General features: G+C 31.5%; 1 protein-coding gene across 2 annotated transcripts; it reads left to right on the top strand.

Moving 5' to 3' along the window:
• Positions 1 to 12,645: 12,645 nt before the first annotated feature.
• LOC7455956 (TPR repeat-containing thioredoxin TTL1) lies at positions 12,646 to 17,561 on the top strand. 2 transcript variants are annotated; one of them, XM_024581344.2, is made up of 8 exons: positions 12,646 to 14,119; positions 15,260 to 15,455; positions 15,557 to 15,738; positions 15,820 to 16,153; positions 16,264 to 16,468; positions 16,579 to 16,685; positions 16,808 to 16,939; positions 17,277 to 17,561. In XM_024581344.2, exons 1-8 carry the CDS (start codon positions 13,218 to 13,220, stop codon positions 17,313 to 17,315), a joined length of 2,097 nt encoding a protein of 698 aa, XP_024437112.1. In that variant the 5' UTR covers positions 12,646 to 13,217; the 3' UTR covers positions 17,316 to 17,561. The 2 variants fall into 2 exon arrangements, with proteins under 2 accessions (XP_024437112.1, XP_024437113.1); XM_024581345.2 differs by having other exon boundaries at positions 12,647 to 14,119; positions 16,808 to 17,561.
• The last annotated feature ends 292 nt before the right edge of the window (positions 17,562 to 17,853 follow it).

Here is a 17,853-nt window from a genome sequence, read left to right as displayed (position 1 = left end):
AAAGCCATGATTATAGGGTCTGCAAAAATAATACTTCAATTTAATATTGTAGTCCGTACTCTTACACAAACTGAGGATCCAAAGTTCGAGACATTCTATTGGAAATTGGAGGAAAAAAAAACTATATTTAGCCAATATTTATTTATATGCTATATATTGGGCTTTGTTTTGTTATTAATTCGTGGGCACGTAAGGATATGATATCTTATGTAAATTTGGTTTTTTTTTATTATTATTGATAATATAAAAAAAAATCCAAATAGATTAGAAATAAAATTTATATATTAGATAATTGATTAATCTTTTAATTCTATCAATTTGATCCATTCTTTTTAGTAAAATGGCTGATAATTGATACTTGATGTTTAGGATACTAAAATGGTTGAAAGTTAATACCTATAAAAAGTTTTTTTTTTTGGTAGATTTAGGAACTCCCGGATGCTTTAGTAAATATATTTTTATAGCAAGAAAGTGCAATGATACTTTAGAGATATAAACTTTAAAAATATATATAGTAAAAATATTTATAATAAAGAGATTATGAACCTAGATCTTAAAGGATCTATGGGGTATTTATAGCTCATGAGTCTTGTTCTTTTATGAAAATGAGGAGCTCGAGTGTTATTTTGCCCTGATAGCATTTAATAAAAGATAAATATTTCTTACATATGCATTAAAGATTGATAAATATTGTAAGTCATTAAGAGATTTTTAGACACCTAAAGATGTATGGAGAGTATATACAAAATGTACGTAATTGAGCTTATAGGGGTTGAGCTCTTCCCCTTAGCTGAACCCATTGGAGCTGAGCTCTTTCTTAGTTATGTTCAAAAGAGTTGAGCTCATCCCTTAACTGAATCCAACTATATTGGGTTTAGAAACTTGTTAGACTCACATTGTCTTGAGCTCAACCATGGTTGAATCCAAGTGTATTGGGACTCACAACTTGTCAGACTCGCGTTGTCTTGAACTCAGCAATGGTTGAATCCAAGTGCATTGAGTTTAACAACTTGTCAGACTCATGTTGTCTTAAGTTTAGCACATGGCTAACCCCAAGTATATGAGAGTTGGACCTGATAAAATGATGAGTCCATGGTGTTGGAGCTTGGACACAGAATCAAGGAGTCATACGGCCACACAACCACATAGTAATACAGGGCCACACATCCACACTCAATATAATAATCCTTGATACATCAATTATTATTATTACAAGTAACACTAAAAATTCCCACACTTTTTTTTTCATCTTTGTTTTTTTTTTTTCATTTTTGTTGTCATACTTCTTTTTTTATAATTACACCTTTTTATTATCATTAAAAGTAATGATAAAAGGCATGTGGTTTTCACTGTAGCACCCACTCTTTATTTTTGTTATAATACTTATTTTTCTTTACAATTGCACCCTTTTATGATTAAAATAATGATCAAATTATGATAAATTGTTATGCAAAGACAAAACTTAAAAACAGGAGATCAAAGTGTAAAACATGAAAAATAGCGTCTCCAACCTAAAATTCACATAGTAAAAAACATTTCAGTCTCCTTATTTTCCTCATTCTTTCATCACAAGTCTTTTAGTTTTTTACATATTTTGTTTTGGTCCAAAATTTTATTTTTTAGTCCCTAGCTTGAGAGATAAGAGAGAAACTTGGCAAAAAATGATGAAGAAGAGAAAAAAAAGTTGGTTGACCATATTATGACTTTGAAAAGGTCATTCTTGATTTCGACAGGTTCCATTCGACGAGATGAATCACATTAAGGTGTTTTTTTAACCTTCATTTTGTTTGAAAAAAATATGATAGAGTTAAGAGAGAGAATTTTTCTTTAGATTGTTTTTAGGTGAAAATGGGATGAAAATTGATCTTTGAACCAAAAAACCCTTGCTTGGTTTTCCGACCATTGAAGGGGTAGTTGAAGATTGGACAGGCAAACGATGTATCATCTGTGTTTTTTTTTTCTAAAAAAGAAAATTAAGGTATATAATGTCGTTTTTCCTGAAAAGGAAAAGGAAAGCTTAGGCGCGGGCTTTTGTTTTATTGGGCTAGACACATGGGCTTTCTATTCTTAAAGCTTTGTGTTTTTTTTTAATAAATGAAACTTAATTAAAATAGATTAATTAAAAGAATGTGTGGGATGACATGTTAGGTATTCAATTTTAATTCAAATTACTTAAAATAAACTAATTAAAAAAATTGTGATATATTTTTATTTAAATAACATTTAGTTTTCGTTTAGTTTTTGAATAAGATTGTTACTTTTTTTATAATACCAGCAGGGGGTTGTTTTTGTGCAATCATACATTTTTTTTCTTTATTTTTATTCAATAACTTTCCTTTCCTTTGGGTGTTTGTTTATATTATTTTCCAATTGAATAAATAATTAATTTGAAGAACAAACTTATTAGACCTAACCAGGTTTGTAATTCACATTACTAGATAAATGTGTTATAGTTAGCTAACCCTTTATAAAATCAAGTTTATAGAACATGTTGGCAAAGCGACCTAACAATTAAGAAAAAAGTTATGTCCATTTGTTATTAAATCATGCTTAAAAACTTTTTGTAAGCTTGAAATTTCAATACAATTTCTCATTGGATTAATTTCTCAAATCATGCTTAAAAACCTAAAACAGTACAATAATAGAATGATATATAGTAATCTTTTCTTCTTCTTCTTCTAAAAATGGAAAAGGTCTAGATTGATTGAAACAGACAAACACACTAGCAAGCATGCATTAAAAAAAAAAAAACCTAAAAGTCATTAGTGTTTACTGTGATCTCAGACACATTACATTGTTAATTGAAATAATATAATGATGTTTTTGACCTTATAAAAAAACTAACCACGCTTACATTCAACTCGACGCTGAAATTTTTTTTTCCAGGAGATCCATTAAAGATTAATACGAAATTGATTATGAACAAATTAGTACACACATTTTTTTAGCATAGTGAAATGATTTTGTTTTCCTTAAAAGCAAAAAAAAAATATATATATATATATATATAGCTTTCTTCTAGGGGCTTTTTTATTTTTTCAATATTTTTTGCACAATTAGATTACGTCTACACCCTTAAAAGCAAAAAAAAATGCACATAATGGCTTATTCATCTTTTCTTCATTTTTTTTAACAGTGAAGTGATCTAGTTGCTCTTAAAATCAAAAAATTCTAAAGGTTGGTTTTAATGGTATTTTAGTCTTGTCATCAAGGGTTATTTTGTAATTTTAAGGTTCATTCAGAGGCTATTTGGTAATTTTAAAAAATATTATTGACGTGTTAACACGTGCAGGGTCGTTTAATTACCAAAAGTCACCATCCACGACGGTGTTTGGAATGGCGCATCTTCATGTTGGTAGGGCACATGCACACAACAAAGGTGCGGTTATGCTCCGTTGATCTTTTCTTTTCTTTCGTCTCTCTTGGTCTAGAAATTAACACAAGTCCTTTTAAAAATTGATTGTGTCCTCCAGTTTTTATTTCTTTTAATTTTGGCTTGCATTCTTTTTATTTCAATTTATTTTGCTTTTGATGTTTTTTGAGGTTTGAATTGTTTTCCAATTTCTTTCCTAAGCATTTTATTTCATTTAATTTTTTTATCCAATTTGATCCTTATTCTTTTGATTTTTTTGTGTTTTATTCTTTTATGATTTTTTTTTTATTTCATCCCATATCATTTTATTTTTTTATTCAATTTTGGTCCTCGTTCTTTTGATTTCTATTTTCTTATTCTTTTCTTGATTTATTATTTTTTTCAGTTTTTTCTCTCAATGTTTTATTTTATTGAATTTTTTTTATCCAATTTTGGTTCTTATTTTTTTAATTGCTATTTTTTTAATCCTTTTCTTAATTTATTTTATTTTAAAATTTAGTCCCTAATTATTTTATTTCATTTAGTTTTTATATCATATTTAGTCCTCATTGTTTTTATTGCTTTTTTTTTTTTTGTTTTAAAATCTTTTTATGATTGAAGATTTTACTTCGTGATTTTTTGTATATCTACCTTTTTCTATAAGGTTGGTCAAGTTAACTCGAGTTTACTCGGGTTTTTTTTACTTTAGTTTTTTAAAAAATTATTTATTTTTTAGTTTTATCTTTTAATATTAAGTAATTGGACCTTGATCTTTATGAAATTTTTTTAATTTTATTTATGTAGGTTATTTTAATCTTATATCTCGATCACGTATTAATCAAGTTAGTTTAAGATGACTTGGGTTATCATCTTCTAAATATTTTTTTGTATGTTAAAAAAAATTAGCATAGCGCGGAGCAGTGTGTGTGTCTATATATATATATATATATATATATATATATATATATATATATATATATATGGGGAGTCTGTCCACATGTGTAAATGGAATTACGAGGAGTAGCTAGCTAGCACAGTTGGGGACAATTAAACTGATCTGGGCCTGTAATTCTATGAGCGATGGCCCTTTTGTCAGCGTGACGCATCAAGAGAGGCATGGTCCTTTGCCGACTTGACATAATAAACCTTATCTGATAGCATGGCATATGCATGCACCGTGGAACATGCAGGATTTTCTGAGGATGAAAATTAAAGGTAACAATAATGGTGTGCAGTACTGCGGGAATAACTTCTTGAGCAACAAAGGGAAGAAAAAACTTGTAGCTCGACTCATCTGGCAATCATGGAGTGACAGAGTCAGACAGATCGATTATCCAAAGTCTGAGGTCTTCCTTGATTATTATTATACCTCTAAACTACAAGTTATTAGAAAGATATTGGCCGGCTAATTATACTTTGACCCTTCAACTAAACCAGGCCAAAACAAAATGATCATGATCATACACCTTGAATCATCGATCACAAGACAACAAAACCCTAATTATTTCGAGTCCTCTGTAGTCTCTTAGCTAACAATGGTTAGTCTAAAACACAGTAGTAGCTAGCTACTGTTTAAAGATTTAAGAGCATCTGTAAATAACGGACGCTGACAGTTTTCATTCAAGTGGCCACAAAGTCAAACACCATGGCCCATTGCCTGTAGCAATTAGCAAAGTGCATGAATTAGGGCCATGGTACATGTATGTGCTAAATGAAAATAAAGGGAAAAGAAATGATCTTTACTGCTTTCCAAGTTTAGCTTAAGAACCAACGCAAGAACAAGTTGAGGAAATCAAGAGACTGATATAATCATATAAAGATGATGCATGCATGCCCTCTGAGGATCCATCTTTGGGCACAGTGCATTGAACCTTCCCTAGAACGCATGATTCTGCGCTTAAGTTAATTTGCTGGGAAACCATGCCATCAACAAGATTATGTCATTACTTATAGTTATAACACTGCTTATAAAAACATGAAGCTGCATTTGTGACGCTTCTTGCTTGAAAAAAGAAGAAGAAAGGAGATGGGATTGTTAAGATTAAGAAAATAAATAAAATGGCAGAAATATTTTCTGTATTGCAAGGTTGCTCGACTTTAGTGAGAGACAAGACCACCCCTCCAAACCCCAGATGCTTGTGTGTTGTTTTGTAGATGGTGATGTCTGGTTTGGGATGTCAAAAACGTAACCTTTTACTTGTCGACCAAGTTTTGACAATTAATGATCATACTAAAAAACTAAAAGGCCAGCTGCTGGCTTTGTCAACTGTCAACCACCTAACTATGTTTTCTTTTTTAAATAAAGTATCAAGGAGACGCTTTTTTTTTTTTTGTTGAAAAGTGTTTTTGAAGATTTTTTAAAAAAAAATTTAAATTCATTTTTTTTTATGATAAATCGTTTAAATATATTAATATTAAACATAAATTTTTTTTTTAAAAAAATTAATATAATTACATATATTTTTTAAAAAAAACTAACTAAATACATTGATTCAAATCTCGAATTATAGCTATCTTCTTAACTTGAGGGTATTTGAAATTACGATTGCAGTTGTTTTCAATATATTTTTTATTTAAAAATATATTAATATAATATTGTTTTTATTTTTTATATTAGTATATAAAAACACTAAAAAAATATTAATTTTAAATAAAAAAATTCAAAATTTTTAAAAATACAAATTAAACCACATTTTCAAACCGTCTCACTCTGAAAGGGAGCGCAGATGAGTTTTTATCCTTGAGAATAGCTCTTTACCGGTTTTCTAATGAAGTGATTGATAGGGGCTCAAATCGGGTCATAGTTAATAGAGCTGCCAAGGCCCAACTAACTTTTTTTAATCTTACACCGAAAACCTCTTTTTTTTTTTTAATTAATGAATAAATTGACCTTTTTTTATTAACTTTTTTTTAATCAGCATATATATTACTTCTTATAATGAAGATCAAATTTCTTTAATTTTTAGTCAATCTTAATAAATTGTTTTATAATTTATCAATTCACATATTTTTTTAATGCATTTTATAAAATAAAAACATCAATTTTTTCAATCCTCAATTAAAAAACTTTATTATACCAAAAAACATATCCACAATGTCAACGACTTACGTTATAGATTGGCTTGGAATCTTACCTACAACATTGGTCTGTTTGAGAGTGTGGCTGTAGTTGTTTTTTAAAGTATTTTTTATGCCGAAATACATCAAAATGATGTTTTTTTTATTTTTTAAAAATTATTTTTGAGATCATCGCATCAAAATGATTCAAAACACACAAAAAAATTAATTTTTAGTAAAAATAAAATTTAATTTTTTTGAAAACAGACACATGACCGCTTTTCCAAACGCTCAAATAGTGCAGTGCTTATACCTAGTTTTACTAAATTTGTTTTATATTGCACATATCAAAAACAAATATACACACAATTGACTATTTGTATATTTATTTATCAGTTGAAATAGAATGAAAAAAACAACATCATTATAAATAAATAAAAATAGAATATATAAGAGAATATTTCAAAAACAAGTACATGTAAGATATTACTTGTTTATTTGAAATTATTAATTGTGTTTTTTCTTTAAAACAAATATTACATGTTACATCATTTGATTTATTTTGAGAAGAATGTAATAGACAAAATAATGAGAATGTAAATGAAATATAATTTATTTTTATATTAAAATAAAATTTTAAACAACTCAAGGAATTGATATAATATCATAAATATTTCCCTTGAAAAATATAAAATATAAATTCCTAGTGAAAGCATATCATATGAATTTTTATTTGATTAAAATGAAAATAATTATAAAAAAATACACCTAACAAAATTTTAATTGAAAGTTATTTTGTTTGAAAATTTATCTTGAATTTCTTTATCCTTATTTGACATGATTAATGGCATAGCTGGGAGAATCTCCGTTTTGAATTCTCTGCCACGTCACTTTAATAGATTTATTATTTTATTTAATTACTAATAACTTAACAGTCAACTTGTCAGGATGGCAGAGACTCGTAAATTTTGCTTTAATTCTATATGTAAAGAAAGATTCTAAATAATTCAACAAGGGGCTAAGTACATATAAACATCTCAGCTGACACTATAGTTTCAACTTGACCTAATTTTTGTATTCTTTATGCCCTAAAATTCAACATATATAACCAAAATAGAAAACTAAAATCAATAGTACTTGCATTGATTCCCACCCCAACTAGTTATTGGTCCCCGATCTCCCGCAAATCAAATAAAAAACAAATTTAAAACTTTAGAAAATAAATAGAGCATTATATGCACCCATAAATCTTTTATATATATATATATATATATATATATATATATATATATATATATATATATATATATAAATGTATGTTAATGCCGGTTAAAGAATAAGTTATGAAGATGAGAAACATATGTTAATTAAAGATATCTTTCTCATCTATAATTTAGCTTTTCCAACAAAATATATGGAAAAAACACCACAATAAAACTTCTTTCAAAAAAAAAAAAAGTTAACTTTTATCTTAAAAAAAAATGATTTTAGATGTTGTTAATAAATTTTAATTTAAATGAAAATTTTATTGGGATGAGCGCTTATCTATTCAATGTTTTAAACTAAAGCAGGATGGAGTTGATTTTATATTAACTATAACCTTCTTGTCAACAAATATTGTTTTTTAAATATTTAGATGATGATGTCTTGGATCAATTAGGATTAACCTGTCAAACATATAATCAAGTTGGGTCTAATATATATATATATATATTATTAAATTATATTATATTTAATTGTATGATAATAAAAATAGACATATAAAAAAACGATTGAATAATTATTTTTTGAAAAAAAATAAAATCATGAAGGCCAGGCAATATAAAAGAGCATCTTCTAACATAATAATAAAATACCATGATCTTAGTAAAAAAACACAAAAAATTCAATGAAAAAAATCAAAAATAAAATTTTAATTAATTTATTCATTGGGTTTAAATTAAAATTTAAAAAGAACTACATAAAGGGTAAAACAGGCTAGACACGTGAACCTGAGCGGGTCAACGCACCCGGCCTATAAAAGAGTCCAAGTCCATGTATTAGGCCTCTCTTTTTTGTATTTTTCTTCTATGTCACTTGCTAGTTATTCTTTCAGTTTTTTTAAAAAAAACGTGTCGTTTGCATTTTTAAATTTCAACCACTAGAGGAGTGGTTGAAAAATTAAGCAGTGAGTTTTTCAACTTTAAAAATTATTTTAAAACTATTTTAACCTAAAAAACCTAAAAACCACTCATAGAACATCAATAAAACCAATCTCTCAATCAAAACACCTTATATTTCCCATTTAGATTAAAAGTAAAAAAATATTAGTAGAATTCTCATCGTCGAATGAAATTTATTAACACCAAGAATGATTTTATTTGTTACAAGAATATGAATAACTAATAACTTTCTCTTTCATCTCTTGTTTTCTAACGACTTTCTTTTCTTTCTCTCAAAACTAAGGACTTAAACATAAATAAAATAAAATTTTGGGTCAAATCATATATTGTTAAACTAAAGGGATTAAAATAAAATTTTAAAAAAACCTCAAGGCATATGGATGAACAATACCCGGACAAAAAAGTAGCTGCATTTATCATCCACTTTCAATTTTTATCCCTTTATTTTCAATTTAGTTTAAATAATAAAATTGATTTTTTGATAAAATAGAATATCAATCCAATACGGGATATTTTATTCACACAACAATAACCAAATAGAAATAAACAAGAAAGCCAAATTCTTAAAAATTTAATCATGAAAAGACAAAATTGAAAAGAAAAGGTTGCCAAGCAAAAAAAAGAAAAAGAAAGTTATTATAATAATCTATAGTGTTTTCATAAACCGTCCAAAATGATTATACAGTGAAAATACCACATGTTTTAGGTTTCTCTGTTAACGTTAATTTTGTACGTACCACAAAGCATTGCATCTTTCCCTCCAATCTTCTGTTACAAAAAGGCATGCATGTACCATCGACTGTTTACCTGGCATGGAATGGGTCGCCTGCTCATCATTCCCTCTCCTGCCACCGCCGGGTATGGTGTCCTTTCCTGTCACTATTCTTTCCTTTCCCGTTAACCCCGTCAAATCCCAAACAACGACCTGACCTTTCTATTTTGGGAATAACACGGTATCATCCTAACGTCATCACCATCCTCCGTTATTTGCTTAGCTGGATGCCACTGTGGGCTTCCGCCGTATGGGGCCAGCTGGCACTCGGCTCCCTAATGCACGTGGCCAGCTACTTCTGTCTAGCATTGCGCACCCTAATTTACCAGGACACCGCACATATCACTCTCTCTACCTACAGTGACCTTTTCCCTCTTCGGTATTATTTCACTTTTTAAAATCTATTTTTAATATTATTTAAAAAAAACTAAATTTTTTAAAAATCATAACCACTCCAAAAAAAAAAAAAAAAAAGGAAAAAACCCCCTTCCTCGAGCTCATCGAAGTGCCCCATCTGGTGCTTTTAAGCTATTCCAGACATTTCCGTACTTCAAATCCTGCCAGGGGTAATTAAGTCAAATAACATATATTCAGATGAGGTCAATTTTTATTTTTGCCTTTTAAAATAAATTTAAAATTTTTTTTTAATTTTTTTCATCTTTTCATATCATTTTAATATACTAATATCAAAAAATAATTTTAAAAAAATATAAAAAAATTATTTTAATATACTTCTAAATAAAAAATACTTTAAAAAATAACCGCAACATTTTTCTAAACATCCTTTTCAATCTTGTGTCTGGTTTTGGCTGTAGAATTAGACATCTTTGTGTTTTTTTAAATATCTTTTTAAATTTTTTTTATTTTGGAAATATAGCAAATTATTTTTTAATATATCTTTTTAATAATTTTGATATGTTAATATTAAAAATAAAATATATTTAAAAAATATTTTAATCAATTTTCATAAAATATTTTTAAAAAACATCTTATCTTATACTTATACTGTAATACCACATACATAATCAGTGTTTGGATAAAAACCTGGTTTATTTTAAAAAGAAAGAAATGAAATTATCTTGTGTTCTTAATGGATAAAAACCTGATCAATACCAAAATCTTCTAACCAGCCGGAAACAATTATCAAATCCTTATTAAAAAAAAAAAAACCAAACCCGTGATGAGAGAAACAAGCCTCCAACGACTGGGAGACACAAATAAAAAACACATAATAACATTTAACTAGGTTTTTATGATTCGAAAGTGTTTTTGTAAGAGGTTGAATGTTTTTCTTAAAATTAATTTTTTAAGATTATTTTGATATATGTTAAAAATACTTTTTAATAAAAAAATTATTTAAATACATTTTCAAATAAAAAAATATTTTGAAAAGCAATCATTGCCTGTTTGGGAGTGTGATTGTGATTGCTTTTCAAAGTGCTTTTCTTGCCGAGATGTATCAAAATGATATTTTTTTATTTTTAAAAATTATTTTTGAGACCAGAAGATCAAAACGATCCGAAATATAAAAAAAATTATTATTTTTTTTAAAAATTAATTTTTTTAAAAACATGGGTTAACCAACGTTTTCAAACAGACAAGTCCTAAACCATCTATATTTATCCACAAACACACAATCATCCAATCTAAAACTAATATAGAAATGAAGCAGGGAAAAATAGGCAAAGAAGCAAGATTACTGGTTGTTGTCTATGATATTTCATGGACGACATTAAAAAAATTCTTTAGGATGGAATCTTTTGTTGGAGAAAAGATAGAGAAAATGGGTAAGAATTTTTTTCAAATATAATTTCTTAAAAACACAATAATTACTTTTAGTAATGTTTGTTTTAACCTTTAACCTCAAATCACATATCACATCATGCAAAACAACTATACTAAACAAGACTTTTTTAAGTAGATGATATGCTTGTATTTACGAGGTGCTTTACTTTCTTATTTTATAGAAGAAATTATAATATAAATTTAAAAAACAATTACAATAAATTATAAAAAGTATTAATCTAATAGCTATAATTAGCATAGCTGATCCAATGAGAATCTGATAATGGTTTTTTTCAAAATATTTTTATTTGAAAATACATCAAAATAATATTTTTTATTTTTAAAAATTATTTTTAATACCAACATATTAAAATGATCTAAAATTATAAAAATTTTAAATAAAAAAAAATATTTTTTTAAAATACTATTTATAATACAATTCCAAACTACGAGCTGTATTTTCTTGTTAAAAATACCAAGAAAGATAAAAGTTATAAGCATTTTCCAGTTTTTAATGCAAAAGACGACTGCAAAATTATTTGTATGCATGATGGTAAAAAAGGTGCGTGTTAAGAGAGGGTGTTTTAGTAATTTCAGACAGGGGTATTTAAATCATGTAGGGGCTTTTGTCCTGCGCAAGAAAGAGAGAACACCTAACAGAATTGGAAAGCACAGGAATCTATGATAAATAGAAGTGAGAAATTAGAAAGCCTAGTTTGTGTGTGGGACAGATTCAAGATGTGGGTCCCGTGAGGAATCGGTTAGTGTCGGGTGTATGATGGGAATGCTTCGAATCAAACGGTCTTAAAATTCTGTTGGTTCGAGTTTGATGCAATGTTATACCGTGTCGGTTCTAGTGGGACTTTCCGAGGCAGGATCAAGATCCAGCTGATGACTGACACGTGGAAGAGAGAAGGCTTGTTCGGGGATAGAGGAGTGGTTCATTGCTGTTGTCGGAGTGCACAAACACACGGTATTTATTGCATGAAAGTAGGGGTTGAGTCTACCATGAGCCCGAGTGCACAAGAGGCATAACCTGCGCACTTCGCTACCAACAAACCACCCTCGAAGAAAATACTCAGGTTAGAAATAATAGTTTATTATTTTTTATGGATTTGAAATGATCTGGATTTCTATAATAGTTTATTATCTTTTTATGGATTTTTATTTTAATTTTGTTGATAGTTGTAATTGTTTTATGAAAAAGATATAATTTATAATGTTGCAAGATAAACGGGTAAAAAATTATTATTTCTATGTTTTAGTTGATTTTACGTAGTTTTTAGTAATGATTTCTTTTAGAAAAAAACACAACAGAGTACAATCATTTAAGTCAATTACTGTTCTTGAAGTGACACTGTGTTTTTAAAAATAAATAAATAAATAATTTTTTATAATTTTAGATAATTTTGATATATTAATATTAATATTAAAAATATTATTTAATAAAAATCATAAAAAACAACCATTTCCAGAGTGTACAAATCTCATGATTTAAAAAGGTTTTAGTGTAAGCAAGGCAAGAGAGACGACGAGAAACAAAAATCAATTCAAGAATTAGGGGGGAGAGAGAGAGAGAGAGAGAGTGAAGGATTCTAAGTTAGAACTTAGAGGAGGAGGAGGAGGAGGAGGAAGTTAGAGAGAGAAGCCAGCAGCAACGACAAGTGATGAGAGAGAAAACCTGTCTCGTGAAGTCTTGTAGCCCAAAAATATAATAAAAAAGAAAATAAAAGATCTCTTCTCCTTTCTTTCTTTCTCTCCCTGCAAAACCAAACAGGCTGCAGACACACACACACACCTCTCTCTCTCTCTCTCTAAACTCTCGCATTCATTCTTTGCTTCTTCCTTTTATATATCACGAGATCCCCCCATCTCTTTCTTTTCTTTTTTTCTCTCATGTCTTCTTCAAGGACAACATTTTTGAGTTTGGGTTCCTTTCGTTTCCTTGTTCAATCTCCATTCGCTCACATTTCTAACATCGTCTGACTAAAACACAACATCACATACCCAGAAAGAGCGACACCAACATATTGAAGATATCCCTTTTTTTTTTGTTTTCTATCTAATACTGTTATCATTAATTAAAAAAATGATGTCGCATTCACCGAAACCCTCCATTGGAGGAGGAAACTTAGACCTCAATTCACTAACTGATCAACTCCGTGACTCACTGTCTTCATTCGAAGCCAACAAGCCTGATTTCCGTGAACTCGATCTGGGTTCACCAGTTTCACCTCTCCGAACTCGTGGTGGACTCATCACTACAACCACCGCCACCGCCACCGCCGCCACCACCACCACCACCACCACCTCCTCCAGCTCCAGTTCCTCCGGATCCGCATCCGGTGCTCAAAACCCACTTCACAAACCCAACAATAGCAACCACTCAGGCGAGTTATCAAACTCGAGTGAGAGCAGCCCCACTGCTGGTGCCAAAAAGGGTCAACCGGGTCATTCTAGATCCGACTCTTTAACTTATTCGGGTCAAATTACCAGCCAGAGTGCTGTAAACTCTCCTGCAACAGGCAATGTGTTACCTACCGGTAACATTTGTCCGTCGGGCAGGATCTTGAAGACAGGCATGGGAATGGCGAATCGGAGTGCCAAAGCGGATGTTTTAGGATCCGGGACCGCAAATTATGGTCACGGGAGCATAATGCGGGGCGGAGGGAGCGCAAAATGTGCTAACTTGGATGTTGTTAATTCGGCAAGTAGGAATGCTTGGAGTGTGCGTGCAGGGAGTGTGGATCCGGAGGAGGTGAAGAGGACTGGAAATGAGATGTATAAAAAAGGGTGTTTTGGGGAGGCGTTAGGATTGTATGACAAGGCTATTGCTTTGGCACCTGGGAATGCTGCTTATAGGAGTAACAGGGCGGCAGCGTTGATGGGATTAGGGAGAGTTGTGGAGGCGGTGAAAGAGTGCGAGGAGGCTGTTAGGTTGGATCCTAATTATTGGAGAGCACATCAGAGGTTGGGGGTTTTGTTAATTAGGTGAGTTTGATGATGGGGCTTTGATTCTATCTTTTCCTGTGGGGTGTGTCTGTGGTGGGGTTCTTGATTTTTGGGGGAATTTTTTGAGTTTTAGCGGTGATTTGATCTGCATTGTTGGGATGCTTGTTTATTGGCTGTTATATTTCTTAATGAAGTTAAAGAAGTTTTGTTTTTTCTTGTTGATTTTGACCATTCAATTGATTTTATGGAATATGATGAACGATAAAGACGATGATGAGTCTAGATTTATTGGGTTCTAAGTTGTGTTGACCAAGTTCTAATTTATCTGTTTTATTTACTTTATGATTGCTGAATTTGTGAGCATTTAGTAGGTGAATGTGATGTTTTGTGATCTTATGATCTGCATTGTTGTTGATGTTTTGATGTATATTATTAGGATTTGATAGGTAGATGGATGTGCAGAGAAAATCATTTTTTTCTAATGCTTGGTGAATAATTACATTACAGCTTCTTAATGTTTTGAGGATTTAATAAGTTGTGGATTGCAGTAGGTTTTTCTATTTTATAATGTGTTAATCCACTTGGTGCGAATAGTTTGTTGATCGAATACCAAAGCTGATTCATTTGTTCATATTTGCTTGTTTTGTTTGTTATGGCTGTTGACCCTATTTTTATGTTGTATTTTGCTCTTTGGATTTAGGATGCTTTAATTTTGTCCTCACTTGCTATTGATCCTACTGCATTTGCTGGTTCTAATCTGGTTTGATTCGGTTCTTTACGTTGTGTTATTTTTCTAAGAGTGTTGAGATAATTTGTTTCTTTGTATTGATGACCTAGAAACATAGCTGTGGTGGATTTGGCTTTTGGCTTGCTGCATACTGAGTTGCTTCTGAACAACTTACACCATACTATTGAGCTCTGATATACCCGCGCTGTCCTGATTAAGTAGTCTCGAATGTTCAAACTCTTTGTCATTCTAGAACCATTTGTTATAACTTTGATCCATTCATTTTGGTCTTTTATTGGTTTGTTTTGTTTAAGCTGTCAGATTCACATTTTTTATTGTGGTCTATAATTTTCCTGGAGCTTTCATTTTCTATTTATTTCCCCAACAGTATGCTGCAAATAGTTTGATATTTGTTGTGGGGACAGGAAGCATTGAACTTGATTTCATTGCAGGTTAGGACTGGTTGAGAGTGCCCGGAAGCACCTATGCTTCCCTGGACAGCATCCAGATCCTGTCGAATTGCAGAAGTTGCAATTAGTAGAGAAACATCTTAGCAAATGTTCTGATGCACGGAAGGTTAATGATTGGAATGGTACGTTAAGGGAAGCAGAAGCTTCAATTGCTGCTGGAGCAGACTATTGCCCCCAGGTATAAATTGGCTATCTGTACTTTTTACTGTGTAAAACTGGCAAAATTGACGACCAGAGTAAATTAACGAATGTTTGAACTGGTTCAAATTGAATTTACAGCTCTTTATGTGTAGAGCTGAAGCACTTTTGAAGCTCCACCAATTAGAAGATGCTGAATCATGCTTATTGAAAGTTCCAAAATTAGAACCACATGCCACCTGCTCGCAGGCTAGATTTTTTGGGATGCTTTCTGAAGCTTACCCGTTCTTGGTCCAAGCACAGATCGAGATGGCTCTAGGAAGGTGAGTTCAGAATTTCAAACCACTACAAGATATAATAAACAGTTTTGGAGAGCTTAAGACTGGATGATGGATGCCTTGCAGGTTTGAGAATGCAGTTGCAGCTGCTGAGAAAGCTGGACAGATTGATTCACGAAATGTTGAAGTAGCAGTGCTGCTTAAAAATGTGCGACTAGTAGCTAGAGCTCGTACCCGCGGCAATGATCTCTTCAAATCGGAAAGGTTCACTGAAGCCTGTTCAGCATATGGGGAAGGCCTTAGGCTTGATCCTTCAAACTCTGTTCTCTATTGCAACAGGGCAGCATGTTGGTTTAAGCTTGGATCATGGGAGAGATCCATTGATGACTGCAATCAAGCTTTACGAATCCAACCTAACTACACAAAAGCCCTTCTTAGAAGAGCTGCCTCAAACAGCAAGGTAAAGTTTCCTCAAAAGACTTTGCTTCTGTGTATAATTTGCTTTTCTTTGTACTGACCCACTGGCTCATATTTTTTCACTTGAAATTGATGTGCTCTTGTAAATTGCAGTTAGAAAGGTGGGCTGATGCCGTGAGAGATTATGAAGTTTTGAGAAGGGAACTTCCAGATGACAATGGAGTAGCTGAATCTCTATTTCATGCTCAAGTTGCATTGAAGAAATCTCGTGGAGAAGAAGTGTATAATATGAAGTTTGGCGGTGAAGTAGAGGAAGTGTTGGGGTTTGAACAGTTCAGAGCTGCAATATCATTGCCTGGCAAGTCTTCCCTTTCATGTTCTGAACATTCATATTCTCTTTGCCTGCTTCCTTTTCTTCCATGTTTTGAGTTCCAAAATTCTAATGGATATTGAATTTGTGTACTATAGGTGTTTCAGTGGTTCATTTCAAATCATCCTCTAATGTGCACTGCAAGCAGATATCTCCATTTGTGGATACATTATGTGGTCGGTATCCATCCATAAACTTTCTCAAGGTAAATGACCATCCCAGTCTTATTAAGTTTTGGGATTCTTCCTGGCCTTAACTTAGTCAGAAATGAAATCAACAAGTTGTTTTCTTTAAGTTTACATGCTTCCGCTTCTTCTTTTCTTAAAGGTGGACGTGGAGGAACATCCAGCAATTGCAAATGCCGAGGATGTGAGGATTGTTCCAACATTCAAGATATACAAAAATGGCAACCGAGTGAAGGAGATTGTCTGCCCAAGTCATGATGTGCTGGAACATTCGGTGAGGCATTACAGCTTTTAGAACTCGTGATTGTACTTGTACTACTACTGCAACTCCCAATTCTTACATGATGGGAAACTCTTCACTGCCCTTCCAATCTTTTCCTCCCACAATATAAGGACTACCAGATACCTACGACATAAATCAGAGCTACATAATAATCCTATTAGCGGCCAATGCCAGAAAGAACCCAGAGGGATAGCTTAGTTCGCCCTTTGCAGTTTTAATTTATTTATTCATTCCTCATTGCTCTGCGGTTCCATGTTCTCCCTCCCGTCTCTTTATTGTTATTCTTTTTCCTCATCTTTTTGTCACCTTCGTTTTTCTTCTGTTGTAGACCAGCCTGTTCTTGAATCCCCCATTCCCTTTCAGATGAAAAGAAAACAGAGAGAGAGATATGTGTACAATTGATTTAGAGAGAGAGAGAGATGGCAGGCTGGTAGAGGAGGGTCTTGTACATTTTATGTGATATAATACAGAGATATCGGAAGCCATGAGTGAGATTGGATGCCTGGTGGGTACTTACTGGGTTAGTGAAAGAAGGATGAATATGTTATTTATTAATACTGTTGTTACTTATGCCACCCATTTTATCAATCAATAATTTCCCCCCCATTGTTTCCCTCCCTTCGTATATTTAACTCTCCCATGCTCTACACTTACATCTGATGTTCATGTAGTAGAAGGTTGGACAGAACGATTACACACTGATTGACTTGGCTTGTGGTTATTATAGATGAAGGGGTCGGGTTTTCTTGTTAAACTCGTTGCTCCTCTCCCACATAGAGAGGCTCTTGGCCTCTGCAAGAGAAAAAAAAAAAAAAAAAAAACCCATTATGTGCGTGCGTCTTGGTTTAGTGACATTGTTAACTTCAATATTAGACAGCATCATCACAGGACTTTTGATGTTGCCC

The sequence above is a fragment of the Populus trichocarpa genome, chromosome 11, assembly GCF_000002775.5.
Source record: "Populus trichocarpa isolate Nisqually-1 chromosome 11, P.trichocarpa_v4.1, whole genome shotgun sequence".
Lineage (NCBI taxonomy): Eukaryota > Viridiplantae > Streptophyta > Magnoliopsida > Malpighiales > Salicaceae > Populus > Populus trichocarpa.
Note: the sequence above shows the minus strand (reverse complement) of the source record. Positions and strands in the feature narration are given on the sequence as shown.